The sequence below is a fragment of the Pristiophorus japonicus genome, chromosome 5, assembly GCF_044704955.1.
Source record: "Pristiophorus japonicus isolate sPriJap1 chromosome 5, sPriJap1.hap1, whole genome shotgun sequence".
In the NCBI taxonomy this organism is placed as follows: domain Eukaryota; kingdom Metazoa; phylum Chordata; class Chondrichthyes; family Pristiophoridae; genus Pristiophorus; species Pristiophorus japonicus.
The window spans coordinates 77,754,753-77,781,796 of record NC_091981.1 but is presented as its reverse complement, the minus strand read 5'-3'; the positions used below and the strand labels follow the sequence as shown (position 1 = coordinate 77,781,796).

At 45.1% G+C, this 27,044-nt stretch overlaps 1 protein-coding gene across 7 annotated transcripts in view; it reads left to right on the top strand.

Moving 5' to 3' along the window:
• The first annotated feature begins 1,559 nt into the window (after positions 1-1,559).
• znf622 (zinc finger protein 622) overlaps positions 1,560-27,044 on the top strand; it is a 29,539-nt gene continuing 4,054 nt past the window's right edge. The window contains exons 1-6 of one of the 7 annotated variants that reach the window (XM_070880741.1): positions 1,560-1,744; positions 6,478-7,098; positions 8,451-8,699; positions 9,788-9,950; positions 15,255-15,367; positions 26,190-26,321. In XM_070880741.1, the coding sequence (XP_070736842.1) occupies positions 1,645-1,744; positions 6,478-7,098; positions 8,451-8,699; positions 9,788-9,950; positions 15,255-15,367; positions 26,190-26,321 (1,378 nt within the window). In that variant the 5' untranslated portion in view covers positions 1,560-1,644. Of the gene's footprint in view, positions 1,745-1,888; positions 2,011-2,081; positions 2,232-2,267; positions 2,331-6,477; positions 7,099-8,450; positions 8,700-9,787; positions 9,951-15,254; positions 15,368-26,189; positions 26,331-27,044 lie in introns of those variants that run through there. The other 6 variants (XM_070880740.1, XM_070880746.1, XM_070880742.1 and 3 more) reach the window with 6 other exon arrangements.

Genomic DNA, 27,044 nt, shown 5'->3' with positions numbered 1-27,044 from the left:
ACCTATTTTCTATGTTTCTATATTATTTCTGCCAAAGTGGATAACCTCACATTTTCCCACATTATACTCCATCTACCAAATTTTTGCCCACTCACTTAGCCTGTCTATATCCCTTTGCAGACTTTTTGTGTCCTCCTCACAATTTGCTTTCCCACCCATCTTTGTATCATCAGTAAACTTGGCTACATTACACTCTGTCCCTTCATCCAAGTCATTAATATAGATTGTAAATAGTTGAGGACCCAGCACCGATCCTTGTGGCATCCCACTAGCCACTGTTTGCCAACCGGAAAATGACCCATTCATCCCGACTCTCTGTTTTCTGTTAGTTAACCAATCCTCTATCCATGCTAATATATTACCCCCAACCCCGTGAGCTTTAATCTTGTGCAGTAACCTCTTATGTAGCACCTTATCAAATGCCTTCTGGAAATCCAAATACACCACATCCACTGGTTCCCCTTTATCCACCCTGTTCATTACATCCTCAAAGAACTCCAGCAAATTTGTCAAACATGACTTTCCCTTCATAAATCCATGCTGGCTCTGCCTGACCGAATTGTGCTTTTCCAAATGTCCTGCTACTGCTTCTTTAATAATGGGCTCCAGCATTTTCCCAATGACAGATGTTAGGCTAATTGGTCTATAGTTTTCTTTTTGTCTGCCTCCTTTTTTAAAATGGGGCGTTACATTTGCGGTTTTTCAATCTGCTGGGACCTTCCCAGAATCATGGGAATTTTGGTAGATTACAACCAATGCATCCACTATCTCTGCAGTCACTTCTCATAAGATCCTAGGATGTAAGCCATCAGGTCCAGGGGACTTGTCCGCCTTTAGTCCCATTATTTTACTTAGTACTACTTCATTAGTGATTGTATTAAGTTCCTCTCTATCTACAGCCCCTTGATTATCCACTATTGGGATGTTTTTACTGTCTTCTACCGTGAAGATTGATACAAAATGATTCTATGTTGTAACTTTCACGCCACACCAGGCAATGACCATCTCCAACAAGAGTATAAACACTGCCCCTTGACATTCAATGGCATTAGCATCGCCGAATCCTCCATCATTAACATTCTGGGTGTCATCATTGACCAGAATTTTAACTGGACCAACCATACGGTGGCTACAAGAGCAGGTCAGAGGCTGGGTATTATGCTGAGTGACTCGCCTCCTGACTCCCCAAAGCCTTTCCACCATCTACAAGGCACAAGTAAAGAGTGTGATGGACTACTCTCCACTTGCCTGGATGAGTGCAGTTCCAACAACACTAAAGAAGCTCAACACCATCCAGGACAAAGCAGCCTGCTTGATTGGTAGCCCATTCAGCACCTTAAACATTCACTCCCTCCACCACCAGCGCACCGTGGCTGCCAAACCCCTGACCTCTACCATCTAGAAGGACAAAGGCAGCAGGCACATGGGAACATCATCACTTGCACTTTCCCCTCCAACACCATCCTGACTTGGAATATGTATCAGTGTTCCTTCATGGTGGGTGGGTCACAATCCTGGAACTCCCTCTCTAACAGCACTGTGGGAGCACCTTCAGCTCACGGACTGCAGCAGTTCAAGGCGGCGGCTCACCACCACCTTCTCAAGGGCAATAAATGCTGGCTTCGCCAGCGACGCCCACATCCCATGAAGGAATGTTTAAAGATTGAGCATGCCACGGGAGATCAACCAGTTTTGAAGGAAGCCGACTACCCGGCAGAGGCATCGCACCTGCGGGTTGGTAAAGGTATGATTGGGTGTAGAATCCTTACTACTACCCACTCGAAATGTGGGAGGAACATCGTTGCCGCTAAACGTTTCGTTACAAACCCGTGCGGTTACCCGGGAGGCCGAGCATCGGCGGAGACTTCCGGCAGGCGGAGAATTGTGGGGAGGGGAATCGTGACGTGGGCGGCAGGCGAGGAGAGGAAAGCCGGGCCGGGTCGGGTACGGGCCTCCCCGCGGGGTATCGGAGCACGGGTACGGGCCTCCCCGCGGGGTATCGGAGCACGGGTACGGGCCTTCCCGCGGGGTATCGGAGCACGGGTACGGGCCTGCCCGCGGGGCCGGGTATCGGAGCACGGGTACGGTCCTTCCCGCGGGGAGGAGAGGAAAGCCGGGCCGGGTCGGGTACGGGCCTCCCCGCGGGGTATCGGAGCACGGGTACAGGCCTTCCCGCGGGGTATCGGAGCACGGGTACGGGCCTGCCCGCGGGGCCGGGTATCGGAGCACGGGTACGGGACTTCCCGCGGGGTATCGGAGCACGGGTACGGGCCTGCCCGCGGGGTATCGGAGCACGGGTACGGGACTTCCCGCGGGGTATCGGAGCACGGGTACAGGCCTCCCCGCGGACACAGGGCCTTGTTTCGGAGCCTGGGCGCGGACCTCGGCCTTGTGCTGCAGCTGCCGGCACTCGGTGCGGATGAGCCGGCTGCCGAGGTTCTGTGGAGGGTCGGCAGAGTTCAGTTTATCAGCACGATGCGAGACACTAACTCGGGGCAAATTTTTAATCCCCATCGCTTACTAGTGCTACAGAAATAAAACACTAAGTTGCTGATCAACCCAGGCAAAAAAATGATCCCCAGACCTAAATATCCTTGGCCTATAAGTGGTCGTTGACTTCGATAGAAAACTATCGGGCGGGCTGGTGATTAGCTGTCTCCTGGTATGCGCTGCTGCCCAACACCAGTTTCACCCTCAAAAAGGATGATGCAGTATCAAGGTCCGGTGCAAGTACTTTGTTAGATCGTCCTAGCAATCGTATTTGCTTTTGCTGTAACTAGCCCAACCCACCTCTGATACACAACATTTATTGTTTTATCGTTCCTAGGGAATGGGTAGCATAAGAAATAAGAGTCGGCTATTTGGCCCCTTGAGCCTGCTCCATCATTCAATAAGATCATGGCTGATCTGATCTTGGGCTCCGCTCCATTTCCCTGCCTGCTCCCCATAACCTTTTACTCCCTTATCGCTCAAAAATCTGTCTTAAATATATTCAATGACCCAGCCTCCACAGCTCCCTGGGACAGAGAATTCCATAGATTTACAACCCACTGAGAGAAGAAATTCCTTCTCATCTCAGTTTTAAATAGGCAACCCCTTATTCTGAAATTATGCCCCAAGTTCTAGAATCCCCCATGAGGGAAAACACCCTCTCTGCATCTACTTTGTCGAGCCCCCTCAGTATCATATGTTTCAATAAGATCTCCTCTCATTCTTCTAAACTCCATTGAGTATAGACTCAACCTTCATAAGTCAACCCCTTTATCTCAGGAATCAACCTAGTGAACCTTCTCTGAACTGCCTCCAATGCAAGTATATTCCTCCTTAAATAAGGAGACCAAAACTGTATGCAGTACTCTAGGTTTGGCCTCACCAATAACCTGTACAGTTGTAGCAGCACTTCTCTGCTTTTATACTTCATCCCCTTGGCAATAAAGGCCAACAATGAGGGAGGAGGAGTGTGAAATATTAAACAAGATAAATATAGTGAGAGAGGAAGTATTAAGGGGCTTAGCAGCTTTGAAAGTGGATAAATCCCCAGGCCCGAATGAAATGTATCCCAGGCTGTTAAAGAGAAGCAAATGAGGAAATAGCAGAGGCTCTGACCATCATTTACCAGTCTTCTCTGGCTTCAGGTGTGGTGCCAGAGGACAGGAGGACTGCTAATGTTGTACTTTTGTTTAAAAAGGGATAGACCAAGTAATTACAAGCCAGTCAGCCTAACCTCAGTGGTGAGAAAATCCTGAGTGACAGGATAAATCTTCATTTAGAAAGACATGGATTAATCAAGGACAGTCAGCATGGATTTGTTAAGGAAAGGTCATGTCTGACTAACTTGATTGAATTTTTCGAGGAGGTAACCAGGAGGGTCGATGAGGGCAGTACATATGGTGTAGTGTATATAGATTTTAGCTTTTGATAAGGCCCCACATGGCAGACTGGTCACAAAAGTAAAATGCATGGGACCCAGGGCAAAGTGGCAAGTTGGATCCAAAATTTGCTCAGATGGAGGAAGCAAAGGGTAATGGTTGATGGGTGTTTTGTGACTGGAAAACTGTATTCACTGGGGTTCCACAGGGCTCAGTGCTGGGTCCCTTGACTTGGACTTGATTGTTGCGGGTATGATTAAGAAGTTTGCAGATTACACTAAAATAGTCTGTGTGGTTGATAATGAAGAAGAAAGCTGTGGATTGCAGAAAGATATCAATGTATTGGTCAGGTGGGCGGAACAGTGGCAAATGGAATTCAATCTGGATAAGTGTGAGCTAATGCATTTGGGGAGGTCCAACAAGGCAAGGGAATACACATTAAATGGTACGACACTGAAAAGTGTAGAGGAACAAAGGGACCTTGGGAGTGCAGATCCACAGATCCCTAAAGGTAGCAGGCCAGGTAGATAAGGCGGTTAAGAAAGCATATGGAATGCTTGCCTTTATTAGTCGAAGCATGGAATACAAGAGCAAGGAGGTTATGCTTGAACTGTATAAAACATTGGTTAGGCCACAGCTGGAGTACTGTGTGCAGTTCTGGTCACCACATTACAGGAAAGATGTGATCGCACTGGAAAGGGTGCAGAGGAGATTTACAAGAATGTTGCCTGGACTGGGGAATTTTGGCTATGAGGAAAGATTGAAGATGCTGGGTTTGTTTTCTTTGGAACAGAGGAGGCTAAGGGGAGACCTGATTGAGGTGTTTAAAATTATGATGGGCCTGGATAGAAAGGACCTTGGAAACAACCAGGAGGCATAGATTTAAAGTAATTGGGGGGGAAATGGCTTCACCCAGAGGGTGGTGGGGGTCTGGAACTCACTGCCTGAAAGGGTGGTAGAGACAGAAACCCCCATCACATTTAAAAGACACTTGGATGTGCACTTAAAGTGCCGTAATCTACAGGGCTACGGATCAAGAACTGAAAAGTGGGATTAGACTGGATAGCTCTTGGTTGGCCGGTGTGGACACAAAGGGCCAAAATGGCCTCCATCCGTGCTATGAATTTCTTATGATCTGCTTCTCCCTATGCCAAATTGTGTGTGGCTTGGGTAACAATCGAGAGATTATTACCTTTGAGGTTCTGTGATTGAATTTGGATCCTAGTTCCTCAAATTTGGCAGAAGCTCATTCCTAGTTCTACTTTTGTCGTTGGTTCCTATGTGGACCACAACAACTGGATCCTCCTCCCACTCCAAATTATTCTTCAGCTGTGAGGAGACATCTTTAATCCTACAGGCAATACAGCCTTCCAAACCTCCAGTCACGGCTGCAGTATCTACCCCTTAACTATACTATACTGACCCCTACCACGACAACATTCCTTCTTGCTCTCCTCCTTTCCCCCCCCACTTGAATGGCCTCCTGTGCTATGGTGCCGTGGTCAGTTTGCTCATCCACCCTGCAGTCTCTGCCCTCATCCCCACAGGCAGCAAGAACCATGTACTTGTTGGATAAAGGAAAAGGCTGAGGCTCCATCAGCACTGCACCTGGGGTCCCTTGACCTGGCTGAGTCACAGTCATACCTTCTTGTACCTGACCACTAACCAGACCTGTATCACTATCTAACCTAAAGGATGTGACTACCTCATGGATCAAAGTATCCAGATAACTTTCCCCCTCCCTGATGCCCCGCAACGTCTGCACCTCTGACTCCAGCTCAACAACTCTGAGCTGAAGTTCCTCGAGATGCAGACGCAACTGTCTATAATCTCCCACATGCTGCAGTTGTGACACACCACCTGCACTGGCATCTATATAACCTTGTTTTGTTTATTTAATTCATTCAAGTTCATTTATTTGATTAAATTAGCTTATAGTTTAGTTTTTTTAATAATTACTAGATCTACCTAGGTAGATTATCTTAAATAGTTACCTGTAACAAAAAGTATTACAAATAATGGAGGTAACTATTCCCCCTCTGCACCAAATTCCCATGTGTTCCAAATTCCCAACTTTAACACACTGTTAAGACCACTCTGTGCAGGCCAAAGACTGCATTCATTTAACAGTTCTTTGTGTGCCCTTGGTTCAGTGGTAGCAATCTCCTGAGTCACCACTCCAGGAGACTTGAGCACATAATCAAGTACTGAGGGAGTGCTGCAGTGTCAGCGGTGCTGTCTTTCGGATGAGATGTTCTGCATTTTCAAGGTGGACGTAAAATATCCCATGGCATTACTTGAAGAGCAGGGAAGTTCTTCTGGTGTCCTGGCCAACATTTATCCCTTAACCAACATCACAAAAGTGGATAATTTATCTTGTTACTGTTTGTGTAAACTTTCTTTGTGCAAATTGGCTGCTACATTGTGTCTATACTGTATTACACCTCAAAAAGAACTTCATTGACTATGAAACATTTTGGGAAATCCTAAGGCTGTGAAAGACACTGTATAGATGCAAGTTCTTTGTTTAATATTGTGACTGAAAGCAAGATTGGAATTGGTTTATTTTTCTGGCAGTTCTAAATTTGAAGTGTTCTTTCTGTTTAAGCAATGTCTTCCTACACCTGCATCACGTGTCGGGTGGCTTTTGCTGATGCTGAAATTCAGAGATCACACTACAAAACCGACTGGCACAGGTATAACCTGAAGCGCAAAGTAGCAGACATGCCTCCAGTCACAGCTGAGAACTTTCAAGAACGTGTGCTGGCCCAGAGGGCTGCTGTGGAAGAGCAAAACAAGGGGACTGCTACAGACTGCGCATCTTGTGGCAAGAAATTTGCCACGTTCAATGCCTACGATAACCATTTAAAATCCAAGAAGCACCAAGAGGCAGAAAAGAAGGCCACCAACATTGCAAGCAAAGAGGTGGAAAGGCTCAACGCGAAAAACATAGAGAAGGGATTGAGCGAAGAGAGAATGGACAAAGATGCGTTGAATACAGCCATTCAGCAGGCTGTGAAGGCCCAGCTGTCGCCCTCAACAAAGAAGAGGACCGTTGCCCCGACAACTGGAGGCACTCAGTCACAAGTCACAGTTAGCAGCCAACAGTTGCAAGAGAGCAAGAAAAGGTGTGACAAACCTCCTCGGTTGCTCTGGTTGGAGCAACAAGCCACAAAATTGGAGCAGGATGAGTCTTCGGATGAAGAGGAAATGATGATGGAGGATGAAGGTGATGTTAAATAATGACTAATAAGCATCTCATTTCTTGTTAGATTTTAATAACAGTCTGTCGAGTAGATTGAGTTAAGAACATAAGAACCAGGAGCAGGAGTAGGGGTGGGGGGGGCGCGAGAGAGGGGTGGGGGAGGGGGGGCGCGCGAGAGAGGGGCTGGAGTGGGGGGGGCGCGCGAGAGAGGGGCTGGAGTGGGGTGGTGAGAGAGGTGCTTGGGGGGGAGGGGGGAGAGAGAGGCTTGCGGGGGGCGAGGGGGGAGAGAGAGGCTTGGGGGGGGGCGGCAAGAGAGGCTTGGGGGCGAGGGAGAGGCTTGGGGGGGGGGGGGCGACGAGAGAGAGGCTGGGGGGGGGCGATAGAGAGGCTTGGGGGGGGGGGCGAGAGAGAGAGGCTTGGGGGGGGGGTGAGAGGGAGAGGAGCTGGGGGAAGAGAGTGGAGGGAGAGGAGCTGGGGGAAGAGAGTGAGGGGAGGGGGGCTGGGGGAGAGTGAGAGCAGGGGCTTTGGAGGGGCGGAAGGGAGGGGCTTGGGGGTGTGAGAGGGAGGGGCTTGTGGGGGTTGGAGTGAGGGGCTGGGGAGAGTGAGGGGGCTGGGGGAGAGAGGGGGGTGCTGGGGGTGGGGGAGAGTGAGTGGGGGTCTGGGGCGGGGGTGAGAGGGGGGGGGGGAAGGGAGGGAGGGGCTGGGGGGGCGGGGTGGAGAGTGAGAGGGTGGGGCTGGGGGATGGAAAGAGTGAGAGAGAGAGAGAGAGAGACCGGTGGTGGGGATCATGTTCTTCCAACCTCCGACAAGGGACATTGTTGGAGTGGATGATATCCAGAAGTCACGACACTGTCACTATTCACTTCATACCCAACAAACCTGATAACAATCCGTGCACAATGCCTGTCCCATCTGTAGCGGGGGGGGGGGGGAGGGGAAGGGAAGAGAAAGGGTGCACTTCCGCTGGTGTAAGGCACATTGGCTGGGGGAGGCATGCACTTGGACTGGTGTTAGGCACTTTGGCTGGCCCTTGCTGTCTTCCGGAGAACTCTGTTGCTTCAGGAAGTCAAAGTGGATCGAGTTACAATTTGTAAAGTCAGTGAGACTTTGGGATGGGCGGATCCAGTTACACATTCCTGTGAAACTTCAGGGTATGGCTTATCCTCCAAGGGGACCAATCATAGACAAAGGGTGCAGCATGGTGGCCATTTTTGCAGTACAAATAAGCACGCCCACTATATTTACACTCATACATTTGGTGTTTGTTTCAAAGTTTATCCTGAGATTTAAATTAGAAATACGTTTTTGGTACTCTAATAAAATATTTTAGAGAGTTAATATTGATTTTGGTTTGCTCTTTGCATTCTTTCTACTAGGTGAATGGGTGGATATGGACTCTGGCGATGACATGGAAGGTGATTTGAAGGAAGACGAGGAGAGCCGACCTGATAAAGAGCCAAACGATGACTCTTCAGCCGGCACCTTTCCAATCACAGGCTGCTTATTCTGTTCATGCCACTCTCGTTCTCTATTGAAAAATATGGATCATATGACAAGATCCCATGGTTTTTTTATCCCTGATATTGAATATTTAGCGGATCTAAGGGGGCTGATAAAGTACCTAGGTAAGTACTGTAAGATTCCAGTATACATTTGGACTGTGATCCCAGACTGTAAATTCATTAAGGCAAAAACCGTCAAGGAAAATTCTGTAGAAAGTCACTTCTGAAAACTGTATCTGAAAGGTTGGCTGTCATGGTGCATTGAGTCCCCATGTGCAGGGACACAGACTGGTGGAGCATGACTTGTGCCAGAGATCTATCAATCTTTCCCTCCTGCAATGTTACTGAAATTTGAACCTCTGCTGTGTCACTGGAGAATTACTAACCTCTGATAGCCTTGAGGAACACTTGGCAGGACTCATTATTCAGTTATTCTCATGCACTGCCTAACTTTGGTGCAACATTGATGTACAGCCTGAGTATGTAGTTTAAGAAATAGAGAATGTGGAGAAAATTTAACTGTTTCAATTGTTAATCAACAGGTCAAAACTGCTCATTAATCTGTCAGTTTCACAGAGGTCATTTGGCTTACTGGAGGTTTGGAAACTTGGGCTGCTCCACAGTGGCAGTTGCCAGAGCCTGTAACTGCATACAGAGTCATAAACTGTATCTGTATAAAATATAAGCCCTGATGAAGGATATACATCTGAAAAGTTAACTTGTCTCTTGCTTCCACTGATGCTGATTGACCTGCTGTGTTTCCAGCACTTTTGTTTTTCTTTCAGATTTCTAGCAACTGCAACTTTTTGATTTTTTTTTTAAGTAACAGCTACTGTGTTACTGCAGTTCGAGATGACGCATGTTAGCAATAATTTTGAAAACATCTATCATAGCACCACCTATAGGTATAATGGGTATTGCTGAATCTAATGAAAATACACCATAAAGATAGATGATTGACAGGAATTTTGCAATATATTAAATGCAATGTTGTGACCCACCTATCATTTTAATATATAATAAATTGGCAGTCACAGGACAACACCAAAGTTAGGTTGCAAATTGAAATTACGCACTTGTGAAGAGGGAGTTTTTTTTTTAAAAGTCTTTTGATTCAAAGCTTGAGGCTGGTGAGATGCTCGGGATTTCAGACGAGATTCAAATAGCACCAGATGGCTGACTGCTTGTGATGCATGCACTTACTTTTGCAGGAGAAAAGGTCGTTGTGGGAAATATCTGTCTGTGGTGCAATGAGAAGGGACGGTCGTTTTACTCGACAGAAGCTGTCCAGGCTCATATGGTTGATAGCAGCCATTGTAAACTCTTCACCGATGGCGATGCTGCTATCGAGTTTGCAGACTTCTATGATTTTAGGTAATAACAAATAGAAGTGCCTTGAAGAGTTTTGGGCTTTGGAAAATGTTTGACATTATTATGTACAGTTGTGTATTTTGTAGAAAAGTGCTGTTTTCAGTGCAAATTAAGACGCTATTGAGTTTCTAAAACGGTTAACTTGTTACGTCTTGTTAAGCTAATGCTCACCACCCATATTCTTCCAAGCCCCCTCACTCCACTTTCAGCGTTTGCCTATGGAAAATAACCCTTCCCCAGCTCGCTTGCAACTGCACTCTATTTATTATGCCATCATCTTGCAGCTGCGCCTTTAGCTGCCTAGGCCTCACTCTGTGGAATTTCCGAGCTAATTCCCATTATCTCCTGTATTCCTTTTTCCACATTACAGCAGTGACTACACTTCAAAAAAAAAAAAGTACTTCATTGGCTGTAAAGCACTTTGAGACATCCAGTGGTCATGAAAGGCGCCATATAAATCCAAGTCTTTTTAACACCTTCGTTAAAAATCATCTTTTGGACCAAGCTTTTGCTCTCCTCTTTCATTCACTTTGCTTATCATTCATTTTCCTCAGAGCTTTATGAACAGCAAAACATTGCACTATGTTTAAAAACATAGAAACATAGAAAATAGGTGCAGGAGCAGGCCATTCAGCCCTTCTAGCCTGCACCGCCATTCAATGAGTTCATGGCTGAACATGAAACTTCAGTACCCCCTTCCTGCTTTCACACCATACCCCTTGATCCCCCGAGTCGTAAGGACTTCATCTAACTCCCTTTTGAATATATTTAGTGAATTGGCCTCAACTACTTTCTGTGGTAGAGAATTCCACAGGTTCACCACTCTCTGGGTGAAGAAGTTTCTCCTTATCTCGGTCCTAAATGGCTTACCCCTTATCCTTAGACTGTGACCCCTGGTTCTGGAATTCCCCAACATTGGGAACATTCTTCCTGCATCCAACCTGTCCAAACCCGTCAGAATTTTAAACGTTTCTATGAGGTCCCCTCTCACTCTTCTGAACTCCAGTGAATACAAGCCCAGTTGATCCAGTCTTTCTTGATAGGTCAGTCCCACCATCCCGGGAATCAGTTTGGTGAATCTTCGCTGCACTCCCTCAATAGCAAGAATGTCCTTCCTCAAGTTAGGAGACCAAAACTGTACACAATACTCCAGGTGTGGCCTCACCAAGGCCCTGTACAACTGTAGCAACACCTCCCTGCCCCTGTACTCAAATCCCCTCGCTATGAAGGCCAACATGCCATTTGCTTTCTTAACCGCCTGCTGTACCTGCATGCCAACCTTCAATGACTGATGTGCCATGACACCCAGGTCTCGTTGCACCTTCCCTTTTCCTAATCTGTCACCATTCAGATAATAGTCTGTCTCTCTGTTTTTACCACCAAAGTGGATAACCTCACATTTATCCACATTATACTTCATCTGCCACGCATTTGCCCACTCACCTAACCTATCCAAGTCACTCTGCAGCCTCATAGCATCCTCCTCGCAGCTCACACTGCCACCCAACTTAGTGTCATCCGCAAATTTGGAGATACTACATTTAATCCCCTCGTCTAAATCATTAATGTACAATGTAAACAACTGGGGCCCCAGCACAGAACCCTGCGGTACCCCACTAGTCACTGCCTGCCATTCCGAAAAGTACCCATTTACTCCTACTCTTTGCTTCCTGTCTGACAACCAGTTCTCAATCCACGTCAGCACACTACCTCCAATCCCATGTGCTTTAACTTTGCACATTAATCTCCTGTGTGGGACCTTGTCGAAAGCCTTCTGAAAGTCCAAATATACCACATCAACTGGTACTCCTTTGTCCACTTTATTGGAAACATCCTCAAAAAATTCCAGAAGATTTGTCAAGCATGATCTCCCTTTCACAAATCCATGGTGACTTGGACCTATCATGTCACCATTTTCCAAATGCGCTGCAATGACATCCTTAATAATTGATTCCATCATTTTACCCACTACTGAGGTCAGACTGACCGGTCTATAATTCCCTGCTTTCTCTCTCCCTCCTTTTTTAAAAAGTGGGGTTACATTGGCTACCCTCCACTCGATAGGAACTGATCCAGAGTCAATGGAATGTTGGAAAATGACTGTCAATGCATCTGCTATTTCCAAGGCCACCTCCTTAAGTACTCTGGGATGCAGTCCATCAGGCCCTGGGGATTTATCGGCCTTCAATCCCATCAATTTCCCCAACACAATTTCCCGACTAATAAAGATTTCCCTCAGTTCCTCCTCCTTACTAGACCCTCTGACCACTTTTATATCCGGAAGGTTGTTTGTGTCCTCCTTAGTGAATACTGAACCAAAGTACTTGTTCAATTGGTCTGCCATTTCTTTGTTCCCCGTTATGACTTCCCCTGATTCTGACTGCAGGGGACCTACGTTTGTCTTTACTAGCCTTTTTCTCTTTACATACGTATAGAAACTTTTGCAATCTGCCTTAATGTTCCCTGCAAGCTTCTTCTCGTACTCCATTTTCCCTGCCCTAATCAAACCCTTTATCCTCCTCTGCTGAGTTCTAAATTTCTCCCAGTCCCCAGGTTTGCTGCTATTTCTGGCCAATTTGTATGCCATTTCCTTGGCTTTAATACTATCCCTGATTTCCCTAGATAGCCACGGTTGAGCCACCTTCCCTTTTTTATTTTTACGCCAGACAGGAATGTACAATTGTTGTAATTCATCCATGCGGTCTCTAAATGTCTGCCATTGCCCATCCACAGTCAACCCCTTAAGTATCATTAGCCAATCTATCTTAGCCAATTCATGCCTCATACCTTCAAAGTTGCCCTTCTTTAAGTTCTGGACCATGGTCTCTGAATTAACTGTTTCATTCTCCATCCTAATGCAGAATTCCACCATATTATGGTCACTCTTCCCCAAGGGGCATCGAACAATGAGATTGCTAATTAATCCTCTCTCATTACACAACACCCAGTCTAAGATGGCCTCCCCCCTAGTTGGTTCCTCGACATATTGGTCTAGAAAACCATCCCTTATGCACTCCAGGAAATCCTCCTCCACCGTATTGCTTCCAGTTTGGCTGGTCCAATCTATGTGCATATTAAAGTCACCCATTATAACTGCTGCACCTTTATTGCATGCACTCCTAATTTCCTGTTTGATGCCCTCCCCAACATCACTACTACTGTTTGGAGGTCTGTACACAACTCCCACTAACGATTTTTGCCCTTTAGTGTTCTGCAGCTCTACCCATATAGATTTCACATCATCCAAGCTAATGTCTTTCCTAACTATTGCATTAATCTCCTCTTTAACCAGCAATGCTACCCCACCTCCTTTTCCTTTTATTCTATCCTTCCTGAATGTTGAATACCCCTGGATGTTGAGTTCCCAGCCCTGATCATCCTGGAGCCACGTCTCCGTAATCCCAATCACATCATATTTGTTAACATCTATTTGCACAGTTAATTCATCCACCTTATTGCGGATACTCCTTGCATTAAGACACAAAGCCTTCAGGCTTGCTTTTTTAACACCCTTTGTCCTTTTAGAATTTTGCTGTACAGTGGCCCTTTTTGTTCTTTGCCTTGGGTTTCTCTGCCCTCCACTTTTCCTCATCTCCTTTCTGTCTTTTTCTTTTGCCTCATTTTTGTCTCCCTCTGTCTCCCTGCATAGGTTCCCATCCCCCTGCAATATTAGTTTAACTCCTCCCCAACAGCACTAGCAAACACTTCCCCTAGGACATTGGTTCCGGTCCTGCCCCAGGTGTACTGGTCCCACCTCCCCCAGAACCGGTTCCAATGCCCCAAGAATTTGAATCCCTCCCTGCTGCACCACTGCTCAAGCCATGTATTCATCTGCGCTATCCTGCGATTCCTACTCTGACTAGCACGTGGCACTGGTAGCAATCCCGAGATTACTACTTTTGAGGTCCTACTTTTTAATTTAGCTCCTAGCTCCTTAAATTCTTTTCGTAGGACCTCATCCCTTTTTTACCTATGTCGTTGGTACCAATGTGCACCACGACAACTGGCTGTTCTCCCTCCCATTTCAGAATGTCCTGCACCCGCTCCGAGACATCCTTGACCCTTGCATCAGGGAGGCAACATACCATCCTGGAGTCTCGGTTGCGTCCGCAGAAACGCCTATCTATTCCCCTCACCATCGAATCCCCTGTCACTATCGCGCTCCCAATCTTTTTCCTGCCCTCCTTTGCAGCAGAGCCACCTACGGTGCCATGAACTTGGCTGCTGCTGCCCTCCCCTGATGAGTCATCCTCCCCAACAGTACTCAAAGCAGTGTATCTGTTTTGCAGGGGGATGACCACAGGGGACCCCTGCACTATCTTTCTTGCACTACTCTTCCTGCTGGTCTTCCATTCCCTATCTGGCTGTGGACCCTTCTCCTGCGGTAAGACCAACTCACTACACGTGATACTCATGTCATTCTCAGCATCGTGGATGCTCCAGAGTGAATCCGCCCTCAGCTCCAATTCCGCAACGCGGACCGTCAAGAGCTCGAGGCGGATACACTTCCCACACACGTAGCGCCCAGGGACACTGGAAGTGTCCCCGAGTTCCCACATGGTACAGGAGGAGCATATCACATGGCCGAGCTCTCCTGCCATGTCTTAACCTTAGATACCCTTAAATTGGTAATAACAATGTTGCAGTTCACTTACTGATATAAAAAATAAAAGAAAAGCTACTCGCCAATCACCAGCCAATCACTTACCTCATTGGCTGTGACGTCACTTTTTGATTACTTTCTACTTCTATTTTGCTTTCTCTCCCGCTGTAGCTGCCTTTTGATAGGCTGCTCCCGCGTCTCACCAACTGCTGCTGGCTCTCGATCTCCCGCTGGGCCTTTTATAGGCCGCTCCCCTCTCACCAACTGCCGCTGGCTCTCGATCTCCCGCTGGGCCTTTTATATGAACATGTTATTTATTAGAACTGAAGTAACCTGGTGTAGCTAATAGAACTGAGTATTTTGTGTACTGTCATGAAGGTGGTATCTGAGATAGTCCAGCTTGCCCCTTTGACACCAATGTGCAGCATATGCTAGTTAATTGTAAAGTGATGCCAATGCTAATTCTGGATTGGTTTGCAGCCCAGACTGTCCTATCCAGATGATAGGACATGAGTGATCTTCAAAAGTGATGGTGGGGGGGACAAAGTGATAGAAATAAATGTCTTCTTTGCAGCATATGTATTTAAATAAGCAAAGTAGAAAAATTAAAAGTGATGCCAAATCAAATATAGTATTCCAGTATAAGGGACTATTGTAAATACTTTGCTGAATTTGTTGATTTTCTTCTCTCTCTTTTTCTAAAGGGATAGTTACCCTGATAACAAAGAAGGGGAAAATGTTGGAATGAAAACTGCAGAAGTACCAAGCAAGAGTCTGGAATATGATGATGAAACAATGGAGCTTGTGCTTCCTTCTGGTTAGTACCCAGTCCTGATATGTCTTCACTGACTCTTTGTTACACAGACTGGGTCAGACAAGTTCATCTTTATGTGAACAAAAGCTGATGCCTCACAAATGTGCTGGTAGTCATTATTTCAACTTATGATTTTGGCTGTGCACTTTTATTGATTTTAAAAGCAAGGTAAAATTTGAGTGTGAAATTATCTTAAGTTTGTGTGCCATGTTCTGTGGATTAGTATGGGCCCAAGTTTCGGGTGGAGTTGCTCCAATTTTCTTGGAGCAACTGGTTTAGTTTGGAGTATCTTAGAAATCGCAATTCTTAGTTTTCTCCAGTTCTAGTGAGTTAGTTTAGGTTCATTTTAGTTCGGGTGTTTTTTTTTCAAAAGGAGTATATCCAGCCACTTGGGCCTGTTTTGCAGGTTTCGGCAGCGAAAACTTACTCCAAACTAACTTAGAATGGAATAAGTATCCACTTTTGTAAGTTCTGAAAAACCTTATCTAGAGTCAAGTATAGTGCAGGCAAAGCCAGAGATGGGAAGGTGTTTCTGTCAGCCTCTCTTTCTTCCCCCCCCCCCCCTCTCTCTTCCCCCCCCCCCCCTCTCTCTTCCCCCCCCCCCCTCTCTCTTCCCCCCCCCCCCCCCCCCCCCAACCTTCTCTCTTCTCTTCCCCCCCCCCCCAACCTTCTCTCTTCTCTTCCCCCCCCCCCCCCCACCTTCTCTCTTCTCTTCCCCCCCCCCCCCCCCACCTTCTCTCTTTCTCCCCCCCATTCTCTCTCTCTCCCCTCCCCACCATCTCTCCCACCGGGGGGCGGGCAGTGGCGAGAGGATGTGGGGTGGATGGAGGCACCCCTGCTCTCTCCTCCGGCCCTTCAATCATTTTGAGTGCCCCCCTTCCCACGCTCCTCTGTCCCACACCATTCAAACAGAATGGGGGAAAAATGCCCTGCTGAGCCATTGTGCATGCTCCAACACGCCTGTGCAACGCTGCCAGCACTCAGAAGAATGATGATCCCTGGCTCCGCTCCCCCTGCTGGCTGCGATCGGCTTGCTCTGCCCCAGGGAGACTCCGCTGTGCCCCGCAACGCTCTAGGACGACCGCAGAATTCCCCGGTAAGATTTCGCCGCACTTTTTTCCCCCAGACAGGTTACTTAAATCACGAAGGTGCACCGTTTTCAGCAGCATTGGAAACTTGGGCCCATAAAAACTCCATGTAGATCAATCATAGACACCTGTTTCCTGAGCATTGAAATTGTCTGATTAATTGCTCTTTCTCGCTACTGAGTCCCCCCTCCTACCAAGCGACTATTTGGTTTGCACTTTGTTGAATTTGTATCTGTGCTCAACACACCTGTTGCTGGATATATGCAGGCTGTTGCATGAATTTCAGTCCAGACTGATGGCTGCAGAGTTCAGTTTTTGGGCAGAATACGTCAATAATTTGATGTGCTTTCTAGGTTTAGGTCTTAAACATTTATTGCACTTTTCTATTGTCATTGTTTCCTTCACCTGCACTTTTTATTATTTCACTCGTGAATCGTTTGTGGCATTGCTTATGGATTTTTCTGTATTAAGGTGAGAGGTATTGCTGGCAAATTGAAATTTTGTCATCAATCAGCTGATCCTTAGTGTAATCCCTAGTTTCTCTTGATAGGAAGACACATTATTGTCTTAATAATTAAGAATTGAAGAATTACATTTCTGTGACAATACATTTGAAACGTTAATTATAATTAGTATTAGAATTGATCAGATAATTACATTTTGGTATTTTGTAAAATAAGGAAAAATAAAAGTTTTTTTTAAAAAACATGTCAAATCTGAATTTTGTACATATTTTCTTGCTCTTTTTCCAGTATTCATATTGGGCCAGATTTTGATAAAAAATACCGGTGTCTGAACAACACACCATTATTAATGCACAAATCAGGCAACAACTTGTAGCGAGGAAGAGAGTCCCCATGATTTGCAAATCAACACAAGTTGCTGGCCGATTTGCATTTCATGCTTAACATTCCTGTGACTTACATGAAGTTGCTGCATTTCCCCATTAATTTCCTGTGGTTACATCTAGTAATTAACAGCATAAATACTATTTTCATAGTCTGTGCCGGCTTTCTGCAAGAGCACTTAAGGTAGTCTCTCCTCGCTCTCTCTCTCTCTCTCCTCTCCTCTCCTCTCTCCTCGCGCTCCGCTCTCTCTCTCTCTCTCCTCTCCTCTCCTCTCTCCTCGCGCTCGCTCTCTCTCTCTCTCTCTCTCTCTCTCTCTCTCTCTCTCTCTCTCTCTCTCTCTCTCTCTCTCTCTCTCTCTCTCTCTCTCTCTCTCTCTCTCTCCTCTCCTCGCTCTCTCCTTTCCCCCCCCCCCCCCCTCCTCCTCCATATAGCCTTGCAATTTTTTTTCTTCAGGTTCTTATCCAATTCCCTTTTGAAAGCCACAATTAAATTTGCGTCCCCCACCCTCTCGGGTAGTGCATTCCTGATCCTAACCACGTGCTGTGTTTATAAAAAAAAAAAGTTTTCCCTTCTGTCGCCTTTGTTTAAATCTGTGTCCTCTGGTTCTCAACCCTTCTACCAATAGGAACAGTTTCTCTCTCTCTACAGTCTAGACCCCTCATCATTTTGTACACTACTATCCAATCTCCTCTCAATCTTTTCTGCTCTAAGGAGAACAACCCCAGCTTCTCCAGTCTATCCATGTAACTGAAGTCCCTCATTCCTGGAACCATTCTTGTAAATCTTTTTTGACAGCCTCTCTAAGGCCTTACCATCCTTCTTAAAATGTGGTGCCCAGAATTGGACACTATACTCCCGTTGAGGTCGGACCAGTGTTTTATAAAGGTTCATGATTACTTCCTTGCTTTTATGCTCTATGCCTCTATTTATGATGCCCAGGATCCCGTATGCATTTTTAACCATTTTCTCAACCTGCCCTACCACCTTCAACGATTTATGCACATCTGCCCCCAGGTCTTTCTGTTCATGCACCCCGTTTAGAATTGTATTCTTTAGTTTATATTGCCTCTCCTCGTTCTTCCTACCAAAATGTATCACTTGGCTGCTGTGCATTAAATTATGTCTGTCATGTGTCCGCCCAGCCTGTTTATGTCCTCTTGAAGTTCATCACTATCCTCCTCACTGTTCACTATACTTCCAAGTTTGTCATCTGCAAATTTTGAAATTGTGCCCTGTACACCCAAGTCCAAGTTATTAATATACATAAAGAAAAGCAGTGGTCCTAGTACCAACCCCTGGGAACACTACTGTGTGCCTTCCTCCAGTCTGTAAAACAACCATTCACCACTACTCTCTGTTTCCTGTCACTTAGCCAATTTCGTATCCATGCTGCCACTGCCCCTTTTATTTCAACTTTGCTGCAAGCCTATTATGTGGCACTTTATCAAATGCCTTTTGGAAGTCCATGTACACCACATTGCCCTCATCAACCCTCTCTGTTACCTGATCAAAAAACTCAATCAAGTTAGTTGAACACAATTTTCCTTTAACAAATCTGTGCTGGCTTTCCTTAATTAATCCACACTTGTACAAGTGACTGTTAAAAATTTGTCCTGGATTATCATTTCTAAAAGCACAACCGAAGTTAAACTGACTGGCCTGCAGTTGTTGGGTTTATCCTTGCACCCTTGTTCAAAAAAGGGTGCAACATTTTTCAATTCTCCAAGTTCTCTGACACCATGCCAGTATCTAAGGATTGGAAGATTATGGGCAGTAGCTCCACCTTTACTTCCTTCAGCATTCTATGATGCATGCCATCCAGTCCCTGAGACCTATCTACTTTTTAGTACCTCCTCTATCAATTTTTATCCCATCCAATATCTCAACTACCTCCTCGTTCACTATGACCGTGGCAGCATCTTCCTTGGTAAAGCCAGATTCAAAGTACTCATTTAGTACCTCTCAGCCATGCCCTTTGCCTCCATGAGATCATCTCCTTTTTGGTCCCTAATCGGCCCCACCCCTCCTTATCACCCGTTTACTATTTATATGCCTATAGAAGACTTCTGAATTCCCTTTTATGTTAGCTGCCAATTTATTCCCATATTCTGTCTTTGCCCCTCTCATTTCCTTTTTTCACTTCCCCTCAACATTCTATATTCAGCCTGGTTCTCACTTGTATTGTCAACCTGACATCTGTCGTATGCCCCTTTTTTCTGCTTTATCTTGCTATCTATCTCCTTCGTTATCCAGGGAGCTCTGGCTTTCGTTGCCCCACCATTCCCCCTTGTGGGAATGTACTTCGATGACCTGAACCATCCACCCATCCACTCTTTAAAGGCAGCCCATTGTTGCCTGCCAATCTTTGATTCCCGTTTACCCGGGCCAGATCCATTCTCAACGCACTGAAATTGGCCGCCTTCCAATTATAAGTACTTTTACTCTAGATTGCTTCCTGTCCTTTTCCATAGCTAATCTAAACCTTATACTATGATCATTGTTCCCTAAATATTCCCCCAATGACACGTACTGATCGAGAAAGTTCTCCTGAACACACATCAGAATTTTTTCCCCTCTGCCCTCTGCCCTTTTACACTTTTGTTATCCTAGTCTACATTTGGATAGTTGATGTCCCCCATTATCACTACTTTATACGATAAACCTTACTCTGTAATTTCCCTTCAAATTTGCTCCTCTATATCCTTCCCACGAGTTGGTGGCCTATAGAATACACCTGGAAGTGTAAGTGCACCTCTTGTTTCTTAACGACTGATAATTGTTAATGATTGCCAAGCAACCACTCTTGCCCAGAAAGTGAACAATTATAAGTGTTTCATTCCTTCAGCTGGTGAATTTTAAAAGATTTTTAGGAGATTTTTAAAATGTCAAATTTTACATTTTTGTTTTCTTTTCCTTTCTGTCTCTCTTCCTCTCTCCCTTAATCCAATCTTTCTTTCCCTCTCTATTTCTCTTTCTGTACGTGATTTGGCACTTAATTCACCCTCCTTCTCAGTCTTTCCTCTGTTTATTTCGCATCCTTAAATCTCATTGGTTAAGGAGATAGACTGTTTGTTCTGTTGTTTACCAAGGTCACATGCCCTGTTGCCCTCATGCTGTTATCAGCTCGCAATTCCAGTAACTTTGTGGGCAAAACTTTTTAAATCCTAACTCTGCACAGAGCACTCTAACCGCCAGATACCCCACTCCAACAAAATCTAGCCCAATATTTTCAGGGACAGTAAATAAATTTCAATGTTTTTGTAAAATTTAGTTGACTAATGTTTTAAAACGTTTGTTTAAAGTATGAAAATTTTAAATGCAGCATTGTTGCTTCAAATACTTTTTAGATTTTTCAGTCAGCATAAATTGTTGGAAAATAATAGCCCAGATTTTTGCTGTTAAAATAACGGTGAGGCTAATGGCACTTGCTATTGTTTAAGCATAAATAGTACAGCAACTTCAGGCGAGGGGCAGATGCACGTTTAAATGCCAATACGCAAAAGTTGCTGTGAGTTGCACCGCTTCGCACAAGCGGCAGTTCACTGTCTGCCTCACCAGTGAATGTATTGAATGGTGTGAAGTTGCTGCATTTGCATGGAAGATATGAACTAAACTCGCCATGGAAAGTTAACTCTTGTCATTACAGGTGCAGCTGTTACTTACTGCCAATCAACCTCTCTCACTGAAAATTAAGTATTACAATTGTGGAGTTTCATTCCTTCAAGTATTAATTGTTGGAGGTTTAATACATGTGAAATTTACAAAAAATGTTATTGGTTTTCCTTTTTTCTTTTTTCTCCCTCAATCAAATCTTTCTTTCTCTTTATTTCTGTACCTGATTTGACATTCAGTTCTGTTCCACTTCCTTCTCCGTCATACCTCTCTTTCTTTATTTATCAGTCCTTCAATCTGATTACTAAGGAGATACATAGTTGGTTTCCCTGTTTGCTACCAGTGCCACATGCTAGTCAGAGTAGGAATCGCAGGATAGCTCAGATGAATACGTGGCTTGAGGACTGGTGCAGAAGGGAGGGATTCAAATTCCTGGGACATTGGAACCAGTTCTGGGGGAGGTGGGACCAGTACAAACCGGATGGTCTGCACCTGGGCAGGACCAGAACCAACGTCCTAGGGGGAGTGTTTGCTAGTGCTATTGGGGAGGGGTTAAGCTAATATGGCAGAGGGATGGGAACCGATGCAGGGAGACAGAGGGAAGTAGAATGGGGGCAGAAGCAAAAGATAGAAAGAAGAAAAGTAAAAGTGGAGGGCAGAGAAACCCAAGGCAAAAAGGGCCACATTACAGCAAAATTCTAAAGGGGCAAAGGGTGTTAAAAAGACAAGCCTGAAGGCTCTGTGCCTCAATGCGAGGAGTATTCAGAATAAGGTGGACGAATTAACTGCGCAGATAGCAGTTAACGGATATGATGTAATTGGTGTCACGGAGACATGGCTCCAGGCTGACCAAGGCTGGGAACTCAACATCCAGGGGTATTCAACATTTAGGAAGGATAGACAGAAAGGAAAAGGAGGTGGGGTTGCGTTGCTGGTTAAAGAGGAAATTAATGCAATAGTAAGGAAGGACATTAGCTTGGATGATGTGGAATCTGTATGGGTGGAGCTACGGAATACCAAAGGGCAGAAAATGCTAGTGGGAGTTGTGTACAGACCACCAAACAGTAGTAGTGAGGCTGGGGACAGCATCAAACGAGAAATTAGGGATGCGTGCAATAAAGGTACAGCAGTTATCATGGGCGACTTTAATCTACATATTGATTGGACTATCCAAACTAGTAGCAATGCAGTGGAGGAAGATTTCCTGGAGCGTATTAGGGATGGTTTTCTAGACCAATAGGTCGAGGAACCAACTAGAGGGCTTGCCATCCAGACTGGGTGATGTGTAATGAGAAAGGACTAATTAACAATCTTGTTGTGCGAGGCCCCTTGGGGAACAGTGACCATAATATGGTAGAATTCTTTAAGATGGAGAGTGACAGTTAATTCAGAGACTAGGGTCCTGAACTTAAGGGAAGATAACTTCGATGATATGAGACATGAATTGGCTCGAATAGACTGCCGAGTGATACTTAAAAGGTTGATGGTGGATAGGCAATGGCAAACATTTAAAGATCACATGGATGAACTTCAACAATTGTACACTCCTGTCTGGAGTAAAAATAAAATTGGGAAGGTGGCTCAATTGTGGCTAACAAGGGAAATTAAGGATAGTGTTAAATCCAAGGAAGAGGCATATAAATTGGCCAGAAAAAGCAGCAAAGCTGAGGACTGGGAGAATTTTGTAATACAGTAGAGGGTTTAATTAGGAGGGGGAAAATAGGGTATGAGAGTAAGCTTGCTGGGAACATAAAAACTGACTGCAAAAGCTTCTATAGATATGTGAAGAGAAAAAGATTAGTGCAATCAGATTCGGGTAATTTATAATGGGGAACAAAGAAATGGCGGACTAGTTAAACAAATACTTTGGTTCTGTCTTCACGAAGGAAGACACAAACAACCTTCCGGAAATACTAGCGGACTGAGGGTCTAGTGAGAAGGAGGAACTGAAGGAAATCCTTATTAGGCGGGAAATTGTGTTAGGGAAATTGATGGGATTGAAGGCCGATAAATCCCCGGGGCCTGATAGTCTGCATCCCAGAGTACTTGAGGAAGTAGCCCTAGAAATAGTGGATGCATTGGTGATCATTTTCCAACAGTCTATCGACTCTGGATCGGTTCCTATGGACTGGAGGGTAGCTAATGTAACACCACTTTTTAAGAAAGGAGGGAGAGAGAAAACGGGTAATTATAGACCGGTTAGCCTGACAGCAGTAGTGGGGATAATGTTGGACTCCATTATTAAAGATGAAATAGCAGCACATTTGGAAAGCAGTGATGGGATTGGTCCAAGTCAGCATGGATTTATGAAAGAGAAATCCTGCTTGACAAATCTTCTAGAATTTTTTGAGGATGTAACTGGTCGAGTGGACAAGGGAGAACCAGTGATGTGGTGTATTTGGACTTTCAAAAGGCTTTTGACAAAGTTCCACACAAGAGATTGGTGTGCAAAATTAAAGCACATGGTATTGGGGTAATGTACTGATGTGGATAGAGAATTGGTTGGAAGACAGGAAGCAGAGAGTCGGGATAAACGGGTTCTTTTCAGAATGGCAGGCAGTGACTAGTGGGGTGCTGCAGGGCTCAGTGCTGGGACCCCAGCTATTTACAATATACATTAATAATTTGGATGAGGGAATTGAGTGTAATATCTCCAAGTTTGCAGATGACACTAAACTGGGTGGTGCTGTGAGGAGGATGCTAAAAGGCTGCAGGGTGACTTGGTTAGGTGAGTGGGCAAACGCGTGTCAGATGCAGTATAATGTGGATAAATGTGAGGTTATCCACTTTGGTGGTTAAAAACACCAAGGCAGAATATTATCTGAATGGTGGCAGATTAGGAAAAGGGGAGGTGCAATGAGACCTGGGTGTCATGGTACATCAGTCATTGAAAGTTGGCATGCAGGTACAGCCGGCAGTGGTGAAGGCAAATGGTATGCTGGCCTTCATAGCGAAGGGAATTGAGTATAGGAGCAGGGAGGTCTTACTGTAGTTGTACAGGGCCTTAGTGAGGCCTCTCCTGGAGTATTGTGTTCAGTTTTGGTCTCCTAATCTGAGGAAGGACATTCTTGCTATTGAGGGAGTGCAGCGAAGGTTCACCAGACTGATTCCCAGGATGGCAGGACTGACATATGAGGAGAGACTGGATCGACTGGGCCTGTATTCACTGGAGTTTAGAAGGATGAGAGGGGATCTCATAGAAACATACAAAATTCTGACGGGACTGGACAGGTTGGATGCAGGAAGAATGTTCCCGATGTTGGGGAAGTCCAGAACCAGGGGACATAGTCTAAGGATAAGGGGTAAGCCATTTAGGACTGAGATGAGGAGAAACTTCTTCACTCAGAGTTGTTAACCTGTGGAATTCCCTACCGCAGAGAGTTGTTGATGCCAGTTCATTGGATATATTCAAGAGGGAGTTAGATATGGCCCTTACGGCTAAAGGGATCAAGGTGTCTAGAGAGAAAGCACGAAAGGTGTATGGAGGTGAATGATCAGCCATGATCTTCTTGAATGGTGGTGCAGGCTCGAAGGGTGTGATGGCCTAGTCCTGCACCTATTTCCTATGTTTCTATGTTCACTCATCCCAGATGCCCTGTTTCCTTTGCTGCAATGTTATCAGCTCACACTTTCAGTAACTTGTCATGCAAAAATTATTACAACCTAGACGTGCAAGGGCATGTTTAACAGCAGATGCCATTAGCTACGCTACGATAGCAAAATTTGGCTCAATGTATATATATTGAAAGGTCCAAATAAATGATGTAGTGAGGAGGGGGGTTCCTTTTTCCAGTATGTAATGTGCTTTATGGCCTCAGTGGTCAGGGAGGCTTGACAAGTGCAGAGTTGGAGCTGGGTGCTGCTGCACTAGGTTAGGAGGAGAGATTGGGTGAATGCTGTGGTTCAGATGTCCACCTACCCAGAATGGTAATGTAAATGTCCAGGTTCCCTAGGGCCAGAGACTGGGGAGCAGATAGCTAGGTTGTGACTGGGACCATGAAGGAATGATGGCAGTCTGTTGATGTAGTTAGAAGTTTGACGTTTCCGCACATACCAACCCTCCTGTGTTCTTCAATCATCCTAGGTAGGCATTGTTATCTGAACTAGACGTTGTGCTGTGGCTGATCTTTCTCTGCAGTTGATCCCTTTTGTCTGAATCTAAATTTCTCCGTGTTCTCGCTCAATTTATTTCAATGGAACAGGGTGCAAATGGAGTGTGTACAGAATGTTGTGCGGCAATAATTGTTTCAGATTTGCAATCGTATAGTCTTGTTTGTATTTATTCCAATTTGGAAGATACTTCCATGAGCTTCCTGACCCATAGGAACTGTAGGCATGGAATATTTACTCATTGCAGACATTTTTGAATCTGAAAAGTTGGTATGTCAACAATAAATGTGTTGTATGCTGAAACAATGACTTTTCTAGGAATACATTGATCAAATTTATTGTTGTACTAGTTGGGAAAATCATTGAGTTGTAACTTGCTGCCACCCTTCGATCAGGACTTAAAAGAGCAAGTTAATTATTTAACTTGAGTGTCGGCTTGGCTCAATTGCTGACATTTTTTCCTCTATGTCAGATAGTTGTGAGTTCAAGCTCGGCCATCGACTTGAGCACAAAATCTAAGCTGACACTTCCATTCATTACCTGTAATACTGAGGGAATGTTCCATTGCTGTCTTTCGGATGAAGTGCTGAGGATACAGTGCTATGAGGTGCTACAGCTCTGTATGACACTGGCTTCTTTGCGTCTCAAATGGCAGAAGTACTTACCTATGCTCTCTTCCATAAATAAAAGGCTTATGATTGATTTTGCCATCTACATTGAAGAGCTTGGCTAACCACTACCGTTTAGCATATTATTGGATGTAATCATGGAGATCCAGATTATGTAGAAAGAAAGAGCAACAACGTTTACTCGGAGACGATGAGCAACATGTTTGAGGTTATAGAAGGTTTTCACCAGTTCAAAGGATCATGGGTCAGCACTGCTGCCATTTTGAATAGGACAGTCGGTAAATTTCACTGCATGTTTTTTTTAAATTGAGAAGTGCAGTAGGGAAGAACAGTTGAAATACATGTTAATTTGGATAAAAATGTTTTAATTGGCAGTAACTTGCAGCTAAGTATACAGGTGTTGAGTTAAATGGTTCAAATGCAGCAGATAGAAACTGATGAGCAAAACTATTTTGTGCATCAAACTTGATATATTGATTTGCCACACATGAATTTGACCATGTTTAAATTTTTTCCATTCTCTGTTCAAATCTCTCAGGTGCCAGAATTGGTCATCGATCATTGCTGAGATACTATAAACAGCATTTTGGAACCTCTAGAGCGGTGGCTGCTACTGGGACCCGCGTGTTGGGCAGAGTGCTACGGCAGTACAAGGCACTAGGCTGGACAAGTGAGCTTGGTAATTGTTTTAATGCCTCTTGTACATGCAGTAAGGTCTATCCGTTACAGTACTTCAGCCATGAAAATGTTAGTTTTTGTTCATGGGTTTGTCTGTTCAGCAGGTGTTTACTATCCAATATAATACATTTGATACTGGCCTATGACTGTTCAATTGACATAGAATACAGCACAGAAACAGGCCATTCGGCCCAACTAGTTTGCGTTGGTGCTTGTAAGAACATAAGAAATAGGAGCAGGAGTAGGCCATTTGGTCCCTCGAGCCTGCTCCGCCATTCAATAAGATCATGGCTGATCTGATCATGGACTCCGCTCCATTTCCCTGCCCGCTCCCCATAACCCTTTACTCGCTTATTGCTCAAAAATCTGTCTGTCTCCGCCTTAAATATATTCAATGATCCAGCCTCCCCAGCTCTCTCCGAGCAGAGAATTCCATAGATTTACAACCCTCAGAAGAAATTTCTCCTCATCTCAGTTTTAAATGGGCGGCCCCTTATTCTAAGACTGTGTCCTAGTTTTAGTTTCCCCTATGGAAATATCCCCTCTGCATCCACCTTGTCAAGCCTCCTCATTATCTATAAGTTTCAATAAGATCGCCCCTCGTTCTTCTGAACTCCAATGTGTATAGGCCCAACCTACTCAACCTAACCTCATGTCAACCCCCTCATCTCCGGAATCAACCTAGTGAACCTTCTCTGAACAGCCTCCAATGCAA